This window comes from Panulirus ornatus, chromosome 37 (genome assembly GCF_036320965.1).
Source record: "Panulirus ornatus isolate Po-2019 chromosome 37, ASM3632096v1, whole genome shotgun sequence".
In the NCBI taxonomy this organism is placed as follows: domain Eukaryota; kingdom Metazoa; phylum Arthropoda; class Malacostraca; order Decapoda; family Palinuridae; genus Panulirus; species Panulirus ornatus.
The window spans coordinates 19,021,957-19,049,136 of record NC_092260.1 but is presented as its reverse complement, the minus strand read 5'-3'; the positions used below and the strand labels follow the sequence as shown (position 1 = coordinate 19,049,136).

The window sequence follows — 27,180 nt, the reverse complement described above, 5'->3', positions numbered from 1 at the left end:
TTTGTTTTCCATTCATACTCAGGACAAGGTGGATGGGCTTTTGGATTAGTTGTTGCAATTCACACCACAGATTAGATTAACAGGTCTTTCTGCTGACTTGAGATTACTGGGATCTGTTTAAGGTAATTGTTTTCATCAAAGACAAATGTCAGAACATCCTTGTGTCTTTATTTCCATACCAGTATGAGGCTATATTAGATGCTTTCACTAGACTAGAAACAAAAGAAATAATTTCTGGTGTTCTCTTCATTTCCAATGTTTGTGGGTGCCAAAATATTTCTCCAATCATATGTATTACAAGGATCCATAGGCGATAAGTAGCCTTTCATTCTTGTCTTCAAAATTCAAGTGCTTACTTCTGAGATGTTTTTGTTTCCCTAAACTGTAAAGGGTTTTCTGACTGCACTGCTCATATTATGAAGAATGCCCATAGAAATTTACCTTCTCATGAGTATAATGTCAGGATTGACTTTTACCCATGCCGTATCTGACATCAAAGAGTAATACTTTGGTCTATTTCAACTGGCTGTTTGTATGCAGTTTCCTTTAAGATGAAATACTTATGAAAAATGAAATATAAATAGCTTTGGTAGTTCACTTGACATATATCCTTGTTAAGGAAAAATCTTGCATTTCAGACTTAAGATAAGAATTTGTAACTCCTTATTTATAGAAAAATCTTGGAGAAGTTTCCTTAAATAGAAACCTAGTATTTCAGCCAATGACCACTCCAAACAGAAATGTTCAATAACAAAAGATGATTTATTTGTAATTAGTGGTTTTGAGTTGATAGACCTATCCATGTCTTTCCTGATGTTTTAGAGGTTGATATAGCTTGCATTAAGATTTGTTAGGGAGTTATTCTCAAAGGGTGACTAACTCCTAACAGAAAATGGGGCAGGGAAGTTTAGACTCCTGGAGTAAGAAGTAATTTGACGAGACTGTACTCCCACTCATACAAACTTGCAAATTTGACTTCACTCGATGTGTAACCTCGAGCAGGAGGAGTCTTATTTTAAACCTGTATTGCCTTTGCACTCTAAAAAATTCACACAACTGCGTGTCAAAAGTTAAGAGATATAAGGAATAGTTTATGATGGTACAATCAAAAACATAAGTTACCACTGACAGCCAGTAGCACAGTCTTTAATCTATGCCGCAAATAACTACGCCGTACCATAATTATACCAGGACATTAAAAGTGCTAATCTATGACGGTTCTACCTATAGTGTACCAATTTAACATTTAAAGACTGAAGAAGAAACGAGTAGAAAAGTAATTTTGCTTAAAAATACTTTATTAAGCTTCAAAGAATAATTTCTGTGTATCTCTGAGCTACTGAAGGCAGTCATTAGATGACGGGAAAATTCCTTGTAGCATGGAGACGTGCAGGTAACACCGATTTTTCATGAAGTGCAGTGAAACCATTTACGGACCAGTAGCATAAACGTGTGTCGTATGCAAATTCATGAAGTTACGATTCACGCAACCAAGTATCCCATTTCGAAAAGAACAATTAAAGTCAGCCAAGAGCTGCCTCATCAATCTGCTAACAATGTTTGAAAACTGGACAGCAGTTTTAGACGCATGAATACTGTGCACAAGCTTGATTTGGGCCTCAAAAGCCACAAAGAAAAGATAAAGATCTTGATGCTAAACACTACATATAGATGGAACACGAGGCGGAATAGTGAACAAAGGGGATGAGTATCCCTTCCTTCTGCATCCTGGATAGATGAAGATGAAGAGAAGAATTACAGAGATTTAGAGAATACATGAATCGATTTTGTAGGTGACGGTTTAAGTGAAGATGGCGATAAAGCTGATACGTAACAAATACCAAATGATAAAAGGCCGTTGCTGAGGCAAGAATGCTGACTTGGGGAGAGAAATGGAGGAAATGAAAAAAGACAGGCACAGCCCATATATGTTTACACGCAAAAATATTGTCAAAATCTTGGCTAGAAGAATGTAAGTACCACATAAGGAAGAAAAAAAGGACGCACCCTCCAAATACTGGGCTTACAAGACCAAAGACCCTTTACACAAAACAACAAACGCTTCACGGTGACCCAGAGCAAGTTGTTATCGAGATATGGACGTCAGAGACAACAAAAAGCATTGTGTATATATACTCTGAGGCGGAATCCTAATACACGACTATCTTAAGGCAACAGCAATACAGGATCTCAGCTTCGCACCCTGCACCATATCCTAAGAGTGATGGCCTACTACATTGTCTTACTAACACAAGGAATGGCAACCTAAACATTCAGCGATTTATTTTTTGTTTGTAACAAAAGAATCTGCAGTAACTTTGTCTTTCATGTTCTACTGAGACTTTACACCACAATAAGTGATTGCGATAGTCTGTACTCTATTACGGTGAGGGATCCGGGCGACGGCACGGAAACAGGATTTCAACCGAAGTGATATACCAACGTCGACGGTCAACAAATTTAACATTCAGGAACTCCTGATATACTAACCTCGCAAAGGGAACTCGCTGCATCACGAATAAATGGAAACATGATTACCTCATACACCTCCAAGTCAAGTTCTTGCCCCACCTAGGAGGGCGGAGAAGCCCACCTTTTTGGTTAATGATGTACATAAAATCTCACGTTTGCTAATGCTTTTAATTAAGAAAAAAAAGAATTATCGATAAAATTGGTCAATGAAAACTTTGCGGCAATGATTTCATCTGCACACATACGTATCAAGGCAAGAAGGCGTTTCAAATTTTTTATTTTTGAGACTTCAAAGTAATTGTACTGATACTGCAGCGTCAATAAAAGAATTTACCTTCAAATTCAGCAACAAAGAAAAACGGCTTCAGTAAAAATAAGTGTTTTGAAGCACTGAAATGCATACTTTTCGTAACCGAGTGGAGCTGGTGTACATGAGCTTTGTGGTGCCCGACAAATCTCTCCTTATCTGTGGTAGGAGCTACACGGGCCCCGTGACATCTGCAGTTGTAATATAGGCTATATTCAGCAACATGCCAGTATCCCTTGCAAAGGAAGAAAAGGGAACAACTGCATTAATCCCCCCTTTAATTAATTACTCCGTTCTCCTATATACATTTTCTATGAACACCCCCGCAGCCAGACCTGACGCGCGTACAGATATCAAAAATTCCAAGAGGGACTGGGGAGGGGAAGGGAAAGCGATGGATCTAGTGTACTAGTTCCGAAAAAAAATGTATATCAGTTGTCCAATACTGGACAAATTGGAAGGTAAATAAAGATATTAACAAAAAAAATATAAAAGGTTAGAAGAGGAAAATACAGAAGCAGATTACAGTGAGCTGTTCACCTACCTAAGGCGTTGGTAATTCATGAGTAATGGTACTGTTGAGTATAGTCTAATTTCTTCCTAATTTCAAACCTGAGGAGAGAGTGCACTACGATACTTTTGTTTTCAAGGTATTCGAGCCGCTGCCAGGTTATCCAGGGAAAGCAATCATTCCATCATAAAGTTAGGAGTAGTGCGAGTGCATCACTGTTGTAATGAGTAGCTTAGATGCTGACGTACGTGTGTCTCTTCTTACTTTTTTATGTTAATATGGCAAACAAGCGTCGGTTTAATTTATCCAGCAACAGTATGCTTCCAATGTTGTCACTGCGTTAACCACAGATAAATGTAGCAGTGTGTATGCATTTTGTGTATATAAACACATACACACCCCAGTGTGTGTGATTGTGTATGGCGCTGGCTGCTTGTTTATCTAGGTTTTAGGTCGATAATATTTAACTGTGAATTTTAGAATTTAATTTTTTCTAGGATATATTGCCTTTGTTTATAAGTCATATTGCCTCAGTTTCTAGGTCACATTTCAATGTATTTAATTTGAATATATTACCTTTATGTCGCAATGTATCGTATTTATCAATTTTGCTTAAAATTCTTTTATTCTGTACTAATAATCTCACACTGGGCTTTTGTGATGCACTTATATACAGTTCAAGTAACATCTCTAAAATTCCTTAGACTATATCCTTTGTCCAGAAACTCATCAATTAGAAATTACACGCATAAAATCTTCCTTTATTGGCGCTGATCATTGTAATACCGGAACGTTAACAAAATAAAATCAGATATTATTCATCCGAGCCTTGGTGATTCTTATATATATATATATATATATATATATATATATATATATATATATATATATATATATATATATATATATATCCTCGACTTCAATACGTTTTCCAATTTGCAAGCGTCCTAAAGACTGACAGGTTCGGCTCCTGATACTGGCAGGTTGGGTAATATAGTCCTGCAGGGACGCAGCTTCTGTACAATGTTTTCCAACTTTACTAGCTGTCACTCTAGCTTCTTGATTACTTTACTAGATGTAACGGCTGTCAGTCTCTTTGGATGGCCGGAAGACCAAAATCAGTTTTATTTGAATGTCAAATCTACAACTGAAAAGCTGGCAATTACATGTAGTACATAGCATATATCGATGCTGATGTTAATAGAGATACAAATTCTTCTTTCTCCGGCTGTCAGCAAAGCAAAGTTTTGATGTATCGACTCCCTTAAAACAATACGTGTGGTGTTGGCTGCTACGAAAAGTAGGATATATATATATATATATATATATATATATATATATATATATATATATATATATATATATAGAGAGAGAGAGAGAGAGAGAGAGAGAGAGAGAGAGAGAGAGTTGCTATTAAAAGTGTGTTGTCTAGCTTTATAACCGACTTGAAAGCCATTAAATACATCGACGTATGTACTTATCCATACGTTAGAGCTTAGCTTTTAATAGTGCCGTACATGGTTGAAGCGTTGTTTTGATCTTGTCTAATGGCAGAAATTATATAATGGCCAAACAGGCTATATGAGACAAAAATACCAATTCCGCTCGATGAAATAATATAGCGAGCATATCTATACAACGTAAAAGCTGAGCTCATTTCTCTTTTGATTACCTGTTAGCATCAAGAAGCACCTATCTCTTGCAGTTTCCAATACATCTGCATACCTTGCTCTGAAAGTAACACTTTTCTGATAAATTGCAATTATCTCAGGTTTGGTTAGGGTAAACTAACTGGACCTAGCCCAGCCTACCACAACATGATGAAATCGCACCCTGAAACTTCTGTAAGTTAAATTCATAAAAAACTGCCATTTGAGAATCGAATCAAATTACACCCTGCACGCGGCACTTAATCGCGATTAAATGGGTACTAAACAACGAATACAGTCAGAAATAACGCTTCACTTTGGGTGTATCGATCGAGTTGAATGGTTACTGACAGATATGGACTCGGTACGATATGAGGACGTGGTTTTAATGTCAGGTCTTAACTCGAAATGCTGAGAATGAATTGGTAAAACTTTCAACAATAACAGCTTCAAATGCGCATATTTTGAGGCGTACGTTTACAATAACAATCTAATGTAGTTATCCCTGAAGGAAAACAAACACTGCACTCACCCACCAACATCCATATCGTGGACGAAGATTGCTTGATCAACGCAACACACATTTACAGCGATAATTAAGGGACTACACACACTTTCAGACGTGATACTGATAGGAGAGATCTCATCCCTCTCCCTCACACGGCAACAAGCTACGCCCTGGTCTACATGGATTCTGATTGGCTAGTTCATACAGAAAACAGGAGGTGTTCATACCGTAAACCTCTGAACTACAACCTCTCGAGAGTAAGAGAATAACACCATTTTGAAAATGCCATTATATAACAATCTTTTATTATATATATATATATATATATATATATATATATATATATATATATATATATATATATATATATATATATATCATGTGTAAACAAAAAGAAACTGAAAACTTTTTTTACCGAATTTTAACGAATCTCGACAGATTTATGTGGATATGTATCAACAAATGGCTTATTAACATATTGGATTTAACTCAATAATTTTGAAAACTTTCAGTTAGTCCGTAAGAACATCTTTCTAGTTAACACGCAAAGTATCAATCTTTGATACATTTTCAATTGTAGATGACGCGTTTCCTAGCTTGCAATGTCTTTGTTGGGTATTTTTACGGTTAACAAACCACAGACGCTGCAAAATTCGTTATATGCATTCGATGATTTTTTTTTAGAAGCGCCGGCTAGTATACACTTATCCCTCAGGTATGATAGGTTCATTATATTAGGACATATACCATCGATCACCAAAAAATCTTTGTGAGGAGGAAGCTGTAAATTTACCTTTAAGCGTCTGTATTCTACACGCGTACTCAAGTCATTGCTAGTAAAGAACTTACAGTCGATAGTTGAGAAATGTAGTAATGATATTCGTATATAAAAAATTTAGTTGAATGAAACAATCACTCTGAGAGTCCAAGGAGAAAATGATCGTGCATCATAATCACAATAAAAAAAACATTCATGGACCAAACAATGGTAAGATATCTATCAACTAAAATAATCCCCTTTTAATTAAAAACATTACACACATACATCTTCATTTCTTTAATATTTAATTGGGAGCCTAATTAAAACATTCTGAATTAAAGATAAAATAATGATATAAATCTAAATTATTAATGAGGAAAGATGTTACAGTATATACCAAATTACGAGATAGGTTTTATTTACATACGGCAGTCATTCGACTGCTGACCAACTTCCCGAGCTTATATATATATATATATATATATATATATATATATATATATATATATATATATATATATATATTATCCCTGGGGATAGGGGATTAAGAATACTTCCCACGTATTCCCTGCGTGTCGTAGAAGGCGACTAAAAGGGGAGGGAGCGGGGGGGCTGGAAATCCTCCCCTCTCGTTTTTTTTTAATTTTCCAAAAGAAGGAACAGAGGGGGCCAGGTGAGGATATTCCGAAAAGGCCCAGTCCTCTGTTCTTAACGCTACCTCGCTAATGCGGGAAATGGCGAATAGTTTGAAAAAAAAAATATATATATATACATATATATATATATATATATATATATATATATATATATATATATATATATATATATATATATATATATATATTCTTTCATACTATTCGCCATTTCCCGCATTAGCGAGGTAGCGTTAAGAACAGAGGACTGGGCCTTTGAGGGAATATCCTCACCTGGCCCCCTTCGCTGTTCCTTCTTTTGGAAAAAAAAAAATGAGGGGAGGATTTTCAGCCCCCCGCTCCCATATATATATATATATATATATATATATATATATATATATATATATATATATATATATGATCTAGCGCAGTAACAATTTCTAGGCTTCTGCTGCCAAGGCTACGCACATCCAACATCAGGGAATTGCAGACTTCTTTGGAGTGAGAATTTCTTTGACTAGATTGTACTCCCATCGCGGCACCTACCGTGCATTATTACATAATAACGAATAAAATTAGTAACAAGGGTGCATCAAAGGCGTTGAATGCATTATGGCCGTTGACTTCATGGAATCGACATGATGTGAGGACGTTTAATTTTAGTCAAATCTAAACACGAAACATTATAATGATTTGGTAATACGTAACAATAACAGATTTACAAGTGCGTATTTTGTGACGCACATTTACAATAATAATATAAGTACTGTACTCACCAACACCCGTATCGTGGAAAGGAAAATCACTTATATACCAGGCGCACTTATAGCGATAATCCAAGTACTTCACAGTGACAGCGATGATATACGCACACCTCACAATCACACTTAATACTGATGGCGGGAAAAGATCGCCTCCACGACCTCCCACACAAGGTGGCGGTCTATTTAGATTCTGATTGGTTAATTCGCAAGGAAAAGAGGAGGAGCTTCTCCCGTAAACCCCGAAACTACCACTTCTCAGTAAGACAATATATCTTGTATGACAATGCAAATACGTAACAATTATTTTTGCATATTTTGGAACACATTAGCTTGTAAAATATAAGAAAAAAAATAAGAACTTAAAGGAGATTCCACCATGTAATGAATAACGAGCTATGTATATAGGACACGCCCCCAGTCTCGTGAACGTGTTGGACAGAACCTAATAATTTGGTAACATTCAGCTTGTCTGTAAGATCAGCATCCATCAACATATAAAGTAAGAACTTGAAATACTTTCTCCATTGCAGACAACGCGTTTCTAGCCTGATGTCTGTATTCTGCCTATATTCTGGATATACTCCCGTCATGGCGCGTTTGTGATAGCTGAAAAGTGTGGTGGTGATAGCCAGATGAAGAAAAAGGTCTGACTGAATTAAACAGAATACGATAATGAGATTAAGATTCATTATATTCTTATGATTCAATACTTGCGTAAGGTGATCACAGACAAGTGCAATACTTTTGATGCGGTTATCCAAATCATTTACGAATAAATCTAGCCGCCACCACCACCTTTCACGGACCTTCTTAAAATTTAAACTGAGGCGTTAAGATCCCACCAGGATGGATGGCAAGACTTACTGGCATTATTCTTCTCTCCCACATGATTTAAGGAGATGAACTGAAAAAGTCGATCATCCTTCAACCCTACACCTGAATTATGATGTCAGCCTCTTTGGAGACCTTCCGCCTTCAAACAGTTTTTGACTGTTGGTGCTGGGATTGTGTGATAGAGATGTTGGAAAAGAAAGAGATGATACCCAGCCATAAAGAGATGGTAAAATATGTCGCCTTCAAAACACGGATACCTCTCTCAGAAGTGGGCGCAAGCGAATAAGACAAAGATTGATATGGTTACACTTTACTCCACGAAAATAACGTAAAACCTGTCCGGTCCATTACCATTTTCCTCGGAATTCTGGTGGAAATGTTTCGAATCCGAGGCTATTCTTGGTAATTGAGCTATTTGGTATAAATAAAAGAAAAAATCCTTAGGCAGAGAGGATCAATTTGGTAAAAAAAAACATAACACACCATGTGAAAGGTTATTGTCTGAAGGGAATCGTTAGAGACAGCCTCGTATGTGGAGATAAGGGTGACACAGCGGCGACAAAAGCATATATTCCCATACTTGACTTGAGTGGTTGCAAAGATGATGATGACAAACTCCAGGACAGACATGAGCCAGTTCCATGGTGTGAAAGCAACTGATTGACCCCTTGCGTTGACCATCGACTAACCTCACGATACTGGCTGACCCCAGACACATCAGAAGGTTTATCAAACACTCGGACACATCTGTGCCTGGACTTTATTATTCATATTTCTTGTACAAAATTATTTATGAAATGGGTGTGGAATACATATCTTTAAATCTATGCTATGAATAACGTAATATATATATATATATATATATATATATATATATATATATATATATATATATATATATATATATATATATATATATATATATAAGTGTAAGAAAACATTAACAGACTGACAACGTCGGGTCCGTCTTGCAAGCAGTCTCCCCTTGGCCACAAAAAGGACCCACTGCGTCAGATGTTACCAGTCTGGTCAGCGAGCCGCCCAACTCGTTGCAAACGTGCGCTGGTTGGCCGGCCGCTGGCACTGACAACTCAGTACAGACGTGTGCTGGGCAGCCGACCCCTTAGATATAAGCACTTGGGTATAGATAGATGTAAGTTAGGCGGCCGGCCGCTGACACATACAAGCCATGCTGGGGAAACCAATACGCTGGACAAGAAAAGAGATAGCTCACAATTCTTCTAATATACGAAAAAAAAAAAAAAATCAGTTCTATACATGTCCTATACATTTTGAAAGCGATCTTATTTCTTGCATGATAAAACAGTTGGCATTCTCTTATCATACACAAACATGAAGATCTGGTTCATTTTGATTTGGATATAATTCTCTCTAAATCAAGATTGACAATGTGTAACGAAAATAAATCTTACATCAGAGGAAAATTTACCAGGAATATTTACACTGCTGACTCCTTCTGATACAGAGAGCTGTGTTACTTGACCGTCACGTGACATCTGATAACAATGTGGAAGCAGCTGTTGATTAATACAAAATACAAGCTATACAACAAGTGATGGTGGGGTGTCACATTCAAGGTTTGCAAGGCCTTGAAACAAATGCCTAACACATCACTCATTCTTCCCCGTATTCAAATGCTACCAGAGAGCTAGAGGCCTTTGATAACTGTAAAGAACACCAAAATGCTAAAACATTGTTTATAGTCAGGATTTCAGGAATCTTATTGAGCATAAAGCATGTCAGATACTGTGAAATTTATGTATCAAAAAATGTTGTGCTGTAAGGAGCATTTGAAGTTAGGAGAGAATGAGAAATTTAAACATAAAATCATTGATGAAAAAAAATCATGCAATTCAAAATATCATTTCTTCTCTTGCCCTGCGTGTGATGGACGCATGGATCCCCTGAGCCAGATCGCCAAAGGTAATATTGATATACGCTGTAATATATATTTACATCATATACAGATAATCATGTTCTAATATAATAAACCCTTAACAATAAAAGATTCTACATTTCATGTACATATAGGCAGTGAGGCATGTTTACAAAAAAATATTGCCTAATATATATTATATGATTGTGATTAGTACAATGAATATATATATATATATATATATATATATATATATATATATTATATATATATATATATATATATATATATAATTAGCAGTACAAAAATGTCCTTTATATCCGAGACATAAATACTTGGTATTTACAGTGAAGATGAAGCTTTGGACCCGTAAGTGCAAATTGTGATTTTCTTTGCCATTAATCAACTTTTAACTCCTGGAGAAATGTAATATTTGTTGTTTATATTTACACTAGAGAAAGTAACACAATATGGTTGTAATTGATAACTTCCTTAAAAGCTTCCTAAAGGCCTATCAAGTACACTCAAGACAGGTGTAGGTCATAAAAGATATACTACGCCAGAGAGAAAACACTGAAAAAGAAAATAGCTCAAGAGGAAATGTAAAGCTACATTTATGATCAAATCTTGAACCACTGTATGCTGTCGTCTGTGGTGTATAAATAAATCATAAATTATTAGCGGCAACAGAACTCTTGAGGCGAGTCTGAACATATCCTACCTTTGTATGTCTTGAAATGGTTGTGGAAAAAGACACTAGCGACTGCAATATAAGGTTATGACTAATCCCTATCAGCGGAGGAGGGTAAATGCTCACTACCAGTGCACGAAAGGATGTAAAACAGTCCTACCAGCATTGAAAAGGCTATAAAGTGATCCTTACCAGCGTAGAAAACGGTTAATGATTCTTACGAATAAAGTTATATAAAGGGTATAAGAATGATCCATTCCTACGGAAGCAAATAATTCTCACCAGAGTAAAAAGTAATACAATATCCCCCAACTTAAAAAAAAGGTGCATATGACCTACGGCTCTTAACGAAATAATATGATCCCTTCCGGTGTAGGAAAAGGTTTGAATATTTTAAGAACCATACCGAGAGGCCGGAAATGATTTCTAAGAGGCTAGAGAAATTCATGAAGAATGATTAAATCTTAGGACCGCGAGAAAAAAAAAAAGTTTGGAATTCATTTCCACAAATGGAAGATACATACCGGGAAACGCGATTATAGATGTAAAGCCTCGTGATAAGAGACACATTGCCTACAGCTATCATAGAATCATCCTGGCATTAAATGTAAATCTAGGTACAGTACGCTCAGCTGCGAACCACTGGTACTAAAAACGGAGATGTAAATAGCTGGTATCGGTCTCAACCTCTTTTAGGCATGACAATACTTGATCCTCAAAAAAGAAAGCTCATTTATAACACAGAGGGATATGGTAGCGTCGTGCATAAGGGTCGTAACGCCGTGCTGAAGGATCGTACCCTTGTATCCGAAGGGTTAAATCTCTTCCGTTCGGTTTTCAGCTGAGAATCTGGCTACCACCCATTCACAATGGACTGTGCTGTCATTGTCAGCTGCAAACATGAACGGTAAGGTCATATGTGTATTTGATATAACCTGTCTGTACAGCACGGGGATGTTGTTCGAACTGAACATATGGGGAAAAAATGAATCCTATTCTTGCAACAGCCTAGTTAGTATTGACCAAACTGTGCGTGTTTTCTACAAACTCTCGTGATTTCTACACCGTGAATATTCAAATAAAGATTACTATATCACGAACGAAGGTAAAAGAAAAGTTACTAGAGCAGGTTATATGAATAACGAAAAGAAAAACTATAATAAGAAATGGAAAAATTAAAAGGGAAATATTTGTAAGAGCCACGTTGTCCAAGTAACGCCAGACGTGAGGTGTTTAAACTGACAGGGACGTAGTGCTTTTAAAGTGACATCTAATGTCATTTCATAATTTAACACGACCAGTAACCAATTTCCTCAGGATCTCATTACACTAACTGAGCCATTTTCGTTTTCTACTGCACAAGGAATTTCGACGAAACTGCAAATATTTACGGATAAAAGTCATACCCTACGACTTTTGAGAATAGCAGTGATAACACTACACCACCCTTGAGCACGACAGCACGATACTCTTAACACGACAGAACGATATTCGAGCACGACGGTACGACTCTTAGATTATCGTAACCAAAAGGTCGTACTGCCGTGCTCAAAGCGGATGACAGAATCTACGTGATTATGTGCCGATTCTTTACTTGTATATCGAGTCCAAGTCTTGTGAGGTGAATCCAGATGGGGGGAAAAAAATATCATACGGAATTTTGTTTCACGCGAATTGTCCTTAAAGTTCTTGGTACATTATAAAAATATATGCATCAACCCTGTCTATAGTCGAAGTACATTTGTAAAGTTCACTGGAGGATCTACTGAGTTCACTCATTTCTAACCATTTTTGACCTGAGACTAAGTTAAGTCACGGACTAATTGAAGAATGACACCCATGTTTTCGCTGAATGCCCAGTCTTTGTACATTTGTAAGCCTGTTTGATGTACGGGTTATATTTTCACAGCAGATGGGGGATTGCAGACTTCCTCATTACATTTTTGGTCGCCTTTACAACTAGGAAGAGAGGTGGATTTTCAGTTAGTCTCGGAATAAGGGTTATCTACGACTACAATGGTTAATATAATGAATTATGGTCTACTTTGACTGGTGGTGTAAAAGATGCAATGAAGTATGATCCGCTTAGCTTGGAGTAAAAGACACGATGAAATATGATGACCTCTGACTGGATTAAACAAGAGACTGAAATATGATCTACTTAGGGGTAGAGTAAAAGATAATTGAATATGATGTACTTAGGCTGGAGTGAGAGATGCCGTGATGTATAATCAAAACAGAAGTATTTCAGTCATACAAAAGTAAAGCAGCAGCAGGTGTTGCCGTATGGTAGTAAGTTCTATCCAGCAAATTCTGTAGTGAAGTGACCAAATCGTTTTTGTCCACACCGTGACACGACAACAAGCAACGCTGTCCAATATGGTCTGTCGATGACAATGTTACTAATTCACCGAAGGGTTCTGCTAGTAGGAAAACTCCCCTTTAGTAGCTTGGCTAATAGCCATAAATCATAAGCTATTATTTACGAATTTGTAAGATTTTTTATTTTTCAATTTTAGTATACTGCACAAAAGTTATATGAAACAGGTGTTTTATGAAGGACAATTTTAATGAATGGCTTAAACGAGAGAGAGAGAGAGAGAGAGAGAGAGAGAGAGAGAGAGAGAGAGAGAGAGAGAGAGAGAGAGAGAGAGAGAGAGAGAGAGAGAGTAAAGATTTAAAGAGGAAACTTCCTTCCATTGCAAGGATCAGCACGCAGTGCATGTCCAGGTTGGACACTATTTTTTTTTTTACATCAAAATGTAGTTCCGTTTTCTTTTGTGTGCACGCTCGGGGAAAAGAGAGGCAGTTAAATGTTATGAATTTGTATTGGGAGGATCGCTGCTAGTGTGTGGTGATGACCGCGGCTAATATGGTGAGGACCGCTTCTAGTGAAGACCAGTGTCAGTGTGGTGAGGACCGCTGCTAATGGAAGTAGTGAGATGTGCATCGGGACGCTTGAGGTCTAAGTGCGTGGGGATTGAGGTATTTTGGGTGAAAAGGTCCCAGGTTGTCCTCATTAGTGGAGGAGTTACCAGCCCAGGGCGGGGCCGGGGGGCGTGTCAGGCAAGGCGGTCGTGTGCACCCGGCACATGACAAGCCCTCCGGTAGCCGCAGTTGGGCACACACGAGGCGCTGTAGCGAGGTGACGAATGCGCGGTTCATGAGCCAGTACACCACCGGGTTGACGGCAGAGTGTGCATGGCCCAGCACCAGGGTGACCTCTAGGGCGTGGCGGGTGGCGGGCGACTCCCGACACGCCCACACCACCAGGGCCACCACGTAAGGCAACCAACACGCGGCAAACACCGCCCCCAGCGCAACTAGCAGCCGGGCCAGCCGCCTCCGGGTCTCGACCGAGTGACCCCGGTAGGAAGTGAAGATGGAGGCGGCGTGGGCGGGTCCCCGCATCCGCATGCGGCGGTGGGCACGAATAATAGTGTGGACATTTCTGGCGGGTTTTATGGCAGCCGCTGCTCGCGGCGGAGGCTGCGGCCCCCTACCGCGCCCCGCATCTCTCGTGGGATGCGAGATCGCGGTCTCAGGCAGGTCAAATGCAGCCTTGTCGTCCTCATCGTTGGCAGAGTCCACTCCGCTCGACGAGGCCGCCACGATTTTGTGGTTGTTGGCGCCGCCGAGACTGCAATCCCGCGCCATAATTATCACCTGCCGAGGCCGCAGGTTCATTCGCGTGTCCTCCGTCCCCCTGCGTCTCAGCGATGCGGCGACAGCAGCGTGGCAGAGGACAACAGCGGTGCAGGGCAGCAGGTGGATAAGGGCGGCCACGGCCGTGTGGTAGATGATGCGGGCGGTAGGGGCGGGCCACGTCTGGCGACACACTGGCCCCGGGGGCTGGAGGGTAGCGGTCAACCCATGCGGCACGGACATCAACGCTGCCACAGCCCACAATGCCACCAGTAATTGAGCCGTTACCGCAGCCACTCGCGGCGCCAGCTTGGGCCGGCGGACGGTAAGGTAGCGGTCAAGGGCTAGCAGGGCCAGGGAGAGGGTGGAGGCAGCGTGGGCGGTGCTCTGGGCGGCAGCCAGCAAGGGGCACAAGATCCAAGGCGCCGTCCAGGGAATGGTGAGGAGGCTGGTGGCAGCGGCAGGCAGACACAGGAGGGTCACTAACAGGTCAGCCAGTGCCAGGGACAGCAGGAGGGCGTGGCGGTGGGCGGCCGGCTGCTGCTGCTGGCCCGTTCCTCGCCGCCACACTGAGGCTGCCACGGTCACGTTTCCAAGCAGGCCAACCACGAACACTCCCATCTGCAGGGTCGCCAGTGTCACTCGCTCCCAACCGCTCCATGTCCCCTGCAACATAAAGCCAACTAGAAACTCAAACAATCACACGTGCATGAAGGACGTCTCCCTCCGCTACATCTTCACTACCGACTAATGTTCAAGATTCGTTAGACCTTACCCTGGTAGTTCTTTTCAGTCGTCCCTTCCTCTTATTAGCCGTTAATATATTGAAACATGTCCCATCACTCGTACGTACTGTATATTTTATTACATATTCAGTAACTATGACAATAATCTTGAAATGCTTCAACGCTACCTACGATATATTCATTGTTGCATAACCCTGTAAAACATTCCATCAGTGCAAACTATGCATCCACTAATATGCTACATCTTTCACTACAGAAAAATTTCTCATCCTCGCTCACAAAAGGTGCAGCACAGGGACACAATGACTGTGGATACTGCTAGGGGTGCACACCTACCACAGTTACTGCTGCTGCGAACAACATAATAAAAAGGTGATGAAACAGCTTTGGTCTTATATTACTAGGATGAGAGCAAAGATAACTGCAAAGTCGTGGTAGTTTAGTACAGTGAGTGGCAATAATATCAAGCTATAAACCCTTGTTCCTGTACTTTCCCAAAATACACAAACAAGGACGCATACACTCATATATAAACATACACATACGAAAGCAAATACACATGAAAATACATTCTCTTTGCCACCCACCCACTCATTCACACATATATACGATATGCACAAATACACACACACACACACACATATGCAACCCACCGAGGCTAAAGGGTAGCTGCTGTTGGTTGCCGTCACAACTCCGGAGCTGTTGAAGGCGCTGACATCGATCTCGATTCGATGTCGCAGCTCAGAACTATTCATGGCGATGTCAGCAACTCGGGCGACATGGTCTCTGGCAGTCGGCAACATCGGGAGGGTGGAGATGAGCGCCAGGCCAGAGCTTGGATGTCGAGGAAGAGGACATTCTTGATGGAGAGCCAGGCTGTGGTTGTGGCATAATCAGACCTCCCTTTCAGCGTCTGAAATCACTCGAAGACTTCTCAGCTTAGCGGATATTATTAGAAACTGGAGTTCCACTGGATTATTTCCATAAGGTCATTTTGCAAGCTGTTAAAATCACTAACTTACAAAATCAATTGTATAGTTGTAACGATACATATTCCTGCAGTAAAGGTTCAATTACATCATTGCGTAATTCGTCCAATAAACTTCCACTAGCAATGTCAATTTCCTGTTCTTTTTATGTATATATATTTTGAGTCTATTTTAATCGATACTTTTTTTACTTCATAAAATTTTAGGGAAAGGTGTCTGATGATATGCACTGGTCAAATATCACGCATTGCTCATAAACGTTATCATAGTTCAATGATTCAATGCTGACCATCAAATAATAGAATTCAGGATTTCACAGTCTCACTTGTGTCTTCAAAACACTCACTAATGGCCCATGAAAATATGGAAGCCACTGGTCACCTCTAATCACGAGCCATCTATGTCTATCCATCAGTATTCCTCAAGATCAACGGGGATCTGCGCCCTTGAAGTTGATAAAGGCTCTGTGTCCTCCAGTTCGTCCATGGTTCTCCCTCCTCCACGCACAACGAGGATGTTGTCATGTGTTCCAGGGGTCTACGAGGTGGTAGCAGGTCGAGCACCACGGTGGGGTCACTACCGCTGCCAACATCACCCCCGCACCACCAGAAACATTTCCACCACGAGAGGCTCTTCAGAGCCGTTCAAGATTACTTCCGTTCCATGAAGTGAACGTCACACTTACGATGGGTTTGAATATGTTCATATCTTCACCCTCATCATTTCTGATTTTTTTTTTAATAATCTCACTCTACTCCACTACCGCAAGAGACGTAAAGATGGAAACATTCGCAAAAACCATAAAGACAAAAAACATTCACTTTCCTCTTGAAGGCTTTCAGGTTCCATAGTTACGGATACGATTTCAGAACACTGGCAGTAGCGAGGTACCAAGAATACCAAGGAGTACGAGTAGCCTTGGATAGAAGCACTAAACACAGCGGTGTACGTGAAGACATTTCTGCATATTTCTACACAGATTCTGAAACCTTTATCGCTTCTCGAGGCTGGTTTTGACGTCAAAACATTTTCTTTGGAAGAAGGAAAGTCTCCAAGGACTATTCTGAGGAAGTGACCTAAAAAGTCATCAGTGTGCACTGACGCAAACCAACCAACTACACTTGATTTTAAGCTTCACTTCTGGATTTTGTTGAAGTTGGACGGAAGTGTGGATCCTTCACTCCTAGCACAATACACAGGGTCTAGTTTCTTGTCAGATATTTCGCGGGTTCTCTGTACTTAGAAATATATTCAAAACGTCTTGATATATCACACTAATATCTTTTCCACTGAAATTACACTCGAGGACACAGGAGATCGACAAAGAAAATCTAATATGACAGTAAACAATATTCCAGATACATCTCTATTATCATCCCTGAGAAACTCTAAAGGAATTAACAAGGTATAGATAATAACAATGTTCTTTGGGACGAGGGCATTTTAAGTGATGGCTGAGTTTTAAAGTTCTTTTGGGTTTATAGGCTATCAAAGTGTTTAAGGCAAAGACGAGGGAAGTCGAAGGTGATATTGAAGGGCTGGGCTGTGGGGGAAGGGAGGTTGTAAGGAAGGTAAGGAAATACGAGAGGCCAGGTTATAGGGAGGAGAAGGATGTAAGGGAAACTTGTAGGGGTAGGAGAGGTCTCAGGTAATGGCCGAGTTTGGGGGAATTATGAAAACTTTGAGAACGCTGTAATTTGGAGACTTAAGACCACTTGCCGGTCGAGGGGATAACTGGACGACAGAGAAATCTCCAAACTTTTCCTGGAAACTACCAACTACAGGGAAGCCTCACAGCAAGTTGATGGACGATCTCTTGTCTTTGATCTCCTCCTCCAGGGTCGAGTGATTGGCTTCCTCACTTGTCCACCTAAGGGATGAAGAACCTCCCACCACCTTCAGAGTGACTCCTTCGATCCACAACCTTCGAAGTGACCACCGGGATGCCAGCGTTTCAGGACATCTGAAGGAAAAAAAGAGAAATTAATATCAAAACATTTTCCGGTTCAACTTTTTCTGATGTGAAAAATATGGAGATCTCTATTATAATTGGAACATTAAAAGCATTAGACTAGAAATCATTTGGTGAAGATGCCAACATTAATAGAAACACACACACACAACAAAACATGAACTGTATAGTTACTAAACTTCACCAGACATTCACCCATCTAAGACAAATTTTTTTGTCATTTTCGAATCGCACTTTTTTCGGCCGTGCTCTGGACACCAGCCATCTCTCCAACATTGCAAACGTCGAATCTACATGTCACATGACATCCTCATGCCAAAGCTGCAGCTTCCACCCTGAATGCCTGTTCTTCAGTTGCTCTGTGCTAACCCCACCTACCAATGGTTACACCCGGTGGACGTGGCTGGCTTCCCAAGTGCTGCAGAAGCCTTATAAAAAGGGTGTCTTGCGACAATTATGAATTACATATATATATATATATATATATATATATATATATATATATATATATATATATATATATATATATATATATATATATATATTTATATATGTATATATATATATATATATATATATATATATATATATATATATATATATATATATATATATATATATATATTCATATATGTGTATATATATATATATATATATATATATATATATATATATATATATATATATATATATATATATATATATATATATTCATTTATTTTCTACTATATTTAACCGCCGTCTCCCGCGTTAGCGAGATAGCGCAAGGAAACATGACAGAGAGATTATGGAGAGAAAATAGCTAGTGATTTTTACAATATGCCCTGAAGTTTCTAGACATCAGTTTCATCCAATAAACAGGTTTAAGTGTCTCCAACCCTTCGTATACGCTCACACAAATGATAAACTCTCTCTCCACACACACACACACACACACACACACACACACACACACACACACACACACACAGGCTCGCGGTGCCACAGCTTCCCACGGGGATCATCCGTTCCACAGAGACCCAACCAATCCTTCGAGGGGTAAGAGGGACTTTGCCCCATCCTAACATCAGCCCGTCGTGAGAGAGGAGGGGGCACACCTCGGCCCCAGAGCTCCCCCGTGGGGGTGGAAAACCTTTGGTCTCCCCGTGTCTCATCACACCGATGGAAGTCGACATTGGACATGAGCCTTTTGCAGAGCCAGTCAAACGAGGGAATGATTCCGAGTCATTGATCAGGAGGCTCTTGACGCACCGAGATCTGATGGTGGATTAAGGGATCACCTTCATAAAACTGCTGAGAACGATCTGGGCGGTGATTAGCTCTGCCAGTGGGACTGACGACAGACTCGCACCGTTAGCACAGTTCGAGATCACTGGGGGTCGCGAGGGGGAGGAGAGACGAAGGATGTGATTGCTATCTGTGTGTTTCCGGAAGAGAGAGAGAGTGTGTGTTCCACCCAAGCCTTAAGGCAGGTATCCATCTAATGACCAACTCCGAGGGTAGGACGAACGCCTGGGTTGGCATCTAGGCCTACTGCCGCACCCAGGATTCGAAACCATGTAGCCCAGACCCGGGCGAGCCCATGTATGTGTTTGTGGCAGGAGAGACTCGGTTCACGTGGATGATTAAGCTCGTGAAGTCATTACTTCCTTGACGAGTGCAAAGAGATATATCGCGTGTTATAGGTCACTCAACAAGCAGGTTAAGAGTGGTAATGAAAAGAGGAATATCCGCTGTCTATGTGGTCATATGGGCAGAATGGCGCAGGAGAGAGACATGATAAAGAGGTCAGCAACGTAAAATCCTCTAAGCTAAAACAACGACAAAAAAGAATATATATATATATATATATATATATATATATATATATATATATATATATATATATATATATATATATATATATATATATATATATATATCTGGTATATCTCGAACCTTTTAGTTCCACACACGTATAACGCACACAAAATATCTGGTATAAGTCGATTTCGAGACATTCTAAAAAAAAAAAAATGATAGCTTGTACATTTTTTAACCCTTTATTTCCGTACACATATGTAAAGCAAAAAATGCACGACAATGTATCCTGACAGATATACATAACTTCAAAGAACTCGCTAACAAACCGGCACAAAACTGGAACTCCGAACGTTGCCCCTTCTGCAGGGTACGTGAGCTGGTGATTCTCCGGAGGGCATGGGGGACAACCACGCAGCCACGGACACCAATTCTTCATTGAAGGAAGCGACAAAAAAAAAAAAAAAAATAATCACATCTTTTTCTTTCACTTACTTATGATTATCGACCTTTGGAAGATGATTCATCTACGACCCATATATAAAGACCTCGTCTGGGTCTCCTATGTCGAGGTTACTGTAGGCTAGGTCGAAGAGATGGTCAGTACGTAAACAGGCTAACCCGTCTATAACTCTCGCAATTAAGTGAATTTTGGGCACTCTGATGATGTCTCGGATCCGCTTCGTTCTCCTTGATGTCTTCCCTTGATGATGAGCGTCAGGTAACACTGATGTCATGCTTTACCAATATCCATCCACCCCACCTTCACACACACAAATTCATGTACACATGCACAATTTATATATATATATATATATATATATATATATATATATATATATATATATATATATATATATATAAAGATGTATAGATAGAGATAGATAGATAGATAGATAGATAGATAGATAGATAGAGAGAGAGAGAGAGAGAGAGAGAGAGAGAGAGAGAGAGAGAGAGAGAGAGAGAGAGAGAGAGATGCGCGCACACACCTTCCTAACAGAAGTAAAGTAACAAGAACCCTTGAAATTAATCATTCATCGAGCTACGACAATCCCAACCAATTTTGCTTTCCAATTTTTTTCCTTCGCGTTAACAGTTCCAGGCGGATATTGCTGAAAACTGGCGTGTGTGTAGTCCTGCTGACAGAATTTTGGAAACAAGAGTTGCAGAGTAAAGCTGTATCCTAATTAACTTTTGAATATTTTTTTTTTTTGGGGGGGTCTCATTGTTGATTACAGCATATGTAATGACAATCCATACTAAATAATCAAAGAACCACAGCGGTAACCGACAGTCTCATTGCCCTAAAAAAATTAGGAAAAGGAGAAATTTGCGATTGAGCACTAGCCTTCGTTTTGATATATCTTAACCTCTTTTTTTAACGGCAATAGCCATCCCTCCGAGGTCCCGGTAGGTGGTAGCACTGTCCACTACTTCGAACCTTACCCTTTCTTGTACACCTACGGAGAGGAATTCATCTTTTGATCGTTAAACTCTACCACACTCACTTCCATTTTGACTTTCTATCTTTCAGATCCTCAGCAGAACTTCTAATTCTCCTGAGGTTTTCTATAGTTTCTGATACTGATATCAGTCCCTTCCATCTTCAATTTTCTTTCTCTTCCCACATGATCATCTTGTCATCTACTGTCACACAGTTCCTACCTTTCAGGACTTGGTCCTTACACCTAAGTATACTCTACTGGCAGTCTTCACTAAATGACGTCTTCAGCTGCCTCCTAGGACATCCATTTCAGTCTTTGATAATATTTAAGTAAGCTTCCCAATCATTCTTTCATCCACTGTTGAATATTCCGTCTTGTGCTCTCTTCCTTCAGCTTTCCTACTTAATTCCCTTATACTCCCTACTCACTTAAGTTCGTAGGATTAGTAAAGCGCTTTTTAAGCATGAAAAAGATATCTAAAAACTTAGATTTATCTATATTGGCTTCCTTTAAATATTATCTGAAAGCTTAAAATCATTCGTACAGAATTGTACTATATCTAGGCTTCATCTAAAAACAGTATGAAAACCTGAAACCTCACCCTTGTGATCAATGGAACCTTGTCGCTGCTTTTGCTCTCCTGAATGCATCCCCTTTGACGAGCAAGATAGTACGACCCTTGCAGATGATATGCAAGCCTTAAGGTCAGAGGTCACGCCTTTTTTCACTCAAGGGTCTACATCGTCGCGCTCAAGAGGATAGGTTACTTCCTCCCTAGCGTTAACACTGTGCCTACACAACTCTTATCACACGTTTTTCACCTATCCATCTTCGACCTTTGGAACCAAAGGCCTCGAACTCACATAAATACGGGTAGGTGCCTCTACAGGAAGATTTAGAGTAGGACTGGTAACTGATTGGGATATCGAGTGGCTGTTGCCCCCTACAAGAGTTTAGGCCCCCGTCCCCCTTTACCAAGACCCATCATCAAGCAGGTGATGTGACACCCAGGCCCAGGACACACTCGCTTCATCTCACTGGTCAAAGAGTTAAGCTTACTCAACGAGAGTGACCGTGGGCACAGAACTCTTTAATTTCCTGTTTCATTACGGTCTGCATCAGCAGTGTGTGTGTGTGTGTGTGTGTGTGTGTGTGTGTGTGTGTGTGTGTTAGGCTGAGTAGCCAAGAAGGGCGGCCGCCTAGGTGGGTATACTAGATGACCTCGGTGAACGGTGGTTCTCGCCGCCATCACTTTCAATTGTGCCAAATTAGCATTCCGGCAACTCCGATATGCCCTCAGCGAACTTAATGACGGACGAAAGATTTACAGTCATTGCAAATGGCGTGGCTTCGAAGTCTGGTGAGAAAAATAAAATAACAGCTGTTACTGTTTCATAAGATTTACACTATTAACGTTGTGTTGATTACACTGAAGTTACTTAGTCTGCTGAACTGATGTCATCTATGATCGTTTCTTTTAATTCAATTCATTGTGCTACTATCAAAGTAGTTTACCCCTGCCTCCTCCCCATTTTTGTTTCGGGTACGGGTCAGCATTGTTAAAGGGAAGTTCGTGCTCCTAAATCTCACGCATCAGACGGGACGTCCAATTCGTGTTGCAAGGTTGACCTCGACATCTTGTTCACACATAGAAAACGTAGATATTTCACGCTAAAGTCAGAGGGGAACTTGTCGGACCCAAGGGGCTTGCAAGGATCTCTTCAAGACCTGTGGTTGTCACAGTGAAACTGTATCATCGTCTGTTGACGGAAGGCTGTACAGTCTCATGAAAGAACCTCTCTCTCTCTCTCTCTCTCTCTCTCTCTCTCTCTCTCTCTCTCTCTCTCTCTCTCCAAAGGAGTCCATAGTTTCCCTTTGACTGGATGGCGCAGCCTTAATTAAAGCTACGAGATCTCTTGGAAAATGAGCCCTACCGTAACACTAGGACCCTTCCAAAAACGGATCCCGGGGCAATTACAAATGAACCGATAGATTTTTTTTTTAAATGATCAATGCAATTATGTTCTTCCATGCCGTAGCCATCGATGGTCACGGAGCAAGATCAATTAACTTCAACATTAATCATATAAATGGCAATCAAATGGCAATCAGTCAAGATACTGTTGGACGGAATAACTATCGACTTTGACACAGCTGTTACATGAACTCTGTTACGCAATACAAATATTCTTTTACAACAGTTTCTGATAATGTTGCTTTTCATTTCTTGGCCATATGCCCAACCAAAGTCCTTGCTTTACATCTCTGTTACTATACGTAAGAAGGTTTAAGCAAACAGATATTTCAAACATTACACACCCTAATTACTGCAACGCTAACGTAGCTCAAAGCATTGGAAACAGATTCGTCATCTTACCACTGCAATAAACTTGGAAGTCGTCCGTCATGTCAGTTTATTTCTAACTTCGAAAGCCCAACTGCTACAACAATCCTTATGAGTTATTACCTTCCAGAATGCTAAGACATCTCATAAGTTGAACGTTCATTCATGTAGTGAGATCTCACACCGCGAATAGGCTTTCTGAAGCAACAGCTGATCATAAGTAAGCAATGCCTAGGCTTTCTAAAGCAATACCCGGGTAATGGGGAAGCAAAGAAAAACAAGTGCCTTAAGCACACAGCTGTATCAAAGGTTGGCGACCACCGTCGGTACAGCCACCATTTTCAATCGCAGCGACTCAGCAGCGCGGCAGTTTAAACTGCTACCAGAGACATAAGGCCGACTGAAGATTTACCTACCATTCAATATGGATCACGATGGATGGTCCCTGAAATGGGGCGAAATGTTTTTCACAGCATTAAACTTCGTTGCTGGGGAGGTGGTGTTGGCGGTGGTGGTGGTGAGGGGAGAGAATGTTTGCTTCCGAAGGATATAATTCGCTCACTTTGTTCTGATGAAAAAAAAAAAAAGTGGGTTCAGATAATTCACCAATGAAATCCTTTTTGAGTTGCACTTGCAATTAAAGATCCTTGTTAAGGGTATCTCAATTCTCATCAGCTTTAACACTCCTGGGTGGAACGATCCTTTGGGGCACGACGGTACGACTCTTTGAGCACGAGAGTACGACCCTTTGACCAACCACAGGTACGACCCTTGACCATGAAAGTATGACTCTCGGACATAACGGAGCGACCCTCTGATCTGACCTTTAAAAGTCGAGTCAAAGGTCACGCACGTGACACTCAAAGACGAACACTGTCGCGCTCAAGGGTCGTTCCATCGAGCTCAGAGGGTCGTATCATCGTACTTATGGTTCGTGACGTCATGCTCAAGAGGACATGCATTCTGATACGAATGGCAGGTACCACCACCACCACCCGAGGCAGAGTGTTCCAGTGATATCCTCCTGCTCAGTAAGCATCACTGGCTCCAGTCATAAAGAATCATCTTCTAAAAAAATTCCTTGAATGGAGACGAAAAATTAACTGTAATTACCTATCAACTTCTATGTCATAATCGTATTGCTAACACGGGGATGAATACCAACATGATGTGTTCTGAACGTCTGTGTACGTATATTTCAGAAACCAATAGCCCATCAACAGTAAACGACCTAAAAATCACACAGGGCCAGACGTATAATGTACCCAACACGACTGTGTCGTGTGTACTGTAATGTTCTTGGATGATAATCATGTGAGAAATCGTTGGACATAAAACAGAACGTCTACATGGATTAAATGCACGGCAGAGTTAACGCAGAGGCCTGTGGAACAGGCTTGTCCTGATGTGTGTGTTTACAGTGTCCACGACAGGGAGGGAGCGAGTGTGTGGGCAAATGTGGCTGTTGTTCGTCTGTTTCTGGTGTTATCTCGCTAAGGTGAGAAATGGCCAACAAGAAATATATATATATATATATATATATATATATATATATATATATATATATATATATATATATATACGGAGATAAATTTTATGTCCTGTACGTTTAACGAGTCTGATTATTAACGAGTCCTCTCCTCTCGGCCATCATTAGTGGCTGATCACTGGATCTAATGATATATACAAACGTACCAGAAAAAAAAAACGTGAAATAATCTATTCCCAGTACGCTTCTGATATTAGGGATTCTACCCATTTGGGCAATGTTTGTATTAAAAAAACGATCGCCTTTTCATTCCCTGAACGAATTTTCATTATCGTTTAAAGGCTTTACGTGCTCGTTATACGAAAAGCGTCATTTAAAACAATATATTCTAATAAATTCATCTCTCTCCTCGACTCTCTCTCTCTCTCTGTGGCAGGCAGACACCGCCCACGGATATTCTACTGTGCTACCTGCCTGAGTATTGGTGAGGCTCAGTGACGACTGCGCGCGCAGTCAGCCTGCACTTCAGCAGCTGTCACATGTTACTCCTTTAGCCCAGGTAGAAGTCTCATATTTTCACCTCACCCACGCGTGGGCTACTGGCTTTCAGCACGCAGACATATCACAACATGTAACTCAAACTACTGATTAATCGCAACTATATTTTTCCTGAAGCAAGCGCTACGCGCCCGCCTTGCCTTTTGGCAAAAATCTCATCGCCATACTCGTACGTAAGTACGTATTTATTCCTATAACATGACTATAAAGGACTCACACAACAGATCATACGATATCACTATGTTTACCATCGAGGTCCAGCTCCTTCAACACAACACACGACATTTTCTCACCAGTGTGAGAGTTCTACCGATGGCAATCTTGTTATTCAGTACTCCCGCAGGGGTGCTGGACACTACTGCAGCACACGGGAACCTCTCTCTCCGTAGCACACACACACACACACACACACACACACACACAACTCATTCATGTCATATGAAAAATGAAATATATTTGTGGTTTCAAACTAGATGATCCTCATAACTTAAAAAAACAATCTTACTTGGAGCGTCGTCACAATAAAAGGACTGATTGACCATTGTATCATGACATCAGGGAAGTGATGGTGCTGATTGGTCTTCGAGCTGTGACGTGACTGCGATAATTGCGTTGATTGGCTCTCTCTTTCTCACAACAGTCTGGGCTGAGATGATGCGATCAGGCACAGGATCTGGAAAAGACGATCCTCTTTTTACCGACAAACGTATTCTGCACGAACATCTAATACCAACCTTGGCATTCCACACGTTTATTATCTCATAACGGCACACAACGGTGGCAACAACGTATTGAAAACGGGAACTCGGGTGATTGCAAGGGAGAACGTCTCGATTCCTGTTGTTTCACTGTATCTTATTTTGGCGGTGAAGAACAAGGCATCGTTGTCGTGTTCCTTGAAGGTTTACAGAAGACTTGTCATGCTTCGAGTATGAGGTGTTGGTTTGGCACCTACGCTCCTATAAGTTCGACGCTCGATCATGTTCCTTCACCTTCATCAACACACTCTTAAGGTCCTCTTTAACAGTTCTAACGTCACCTCCACAGCGCGTGTTCAAATAACACCAACGCTTGACATACAGCCTCCTCTGACCGATATCATAAAATGGTTTGGCATCTAACACACCCCTTTTTAATCACAAGATGTACTCGACACCTGCA

The 27,180-nt window shown here is 40.5% G+C and overlaps 2 protein-coding genes across 4 annotated transcripts in view; both read right to left on the bottom strand.

Moving 5' to 3' along the window:
• Positions 1-7,721, bottom strand: part of Urod (uroporphyrinogen decarboxylase) — a 58,323-nt gene extending 50,602 nt beyond the window's left edge. Inside the window, exon 1 of the mRNA XM_071683904.1 lies at positions 7,619-7,721. The gene's annotated coding sequence lies outside the window, so the exon portion shown is untranslated. The remainder of the gene's footprint in view (positions 1-7,618) is intronic.
• A 3,338-nt stretch (positions 7,722-11,059) lies between these two features.
• LOC139760557 (gastrin/cholecystokinin type B receptor) overlaps positions 11,060-27,180 on the bottom strand; it is a 280,378-nt gene continuing 264,257 nt past the window's right edge. For 2 of the 3 annotated variants that reach the window (XM_071683898.1, XM_071683897.1), the window contains exons 5-7: positions 26,525-26,692; positions 16,073-18,371; positions 11,060-15,339 (exon numbers count right to left, since the gene is read on the bottom strand). In XM_071683898.1, coding sequence (XP_071539999.1) covers positions 13,954-15,339; positions 16,073-16,222 — 1,536 coding nt within the window. In that variant the 5' untranslated portion in view covers positions 16,223-18,371; positions 26,525-26,692 and the 3' untranslated portion in view covers positions 11,060-13,953. The remainder of the gene's footprint in view (positions 15,340-16,072; positions 18,372-26,524; positions 26,693-27,180) is intronic. The other variant, XM_071683899.1, reaches the window with a different exon arrangement.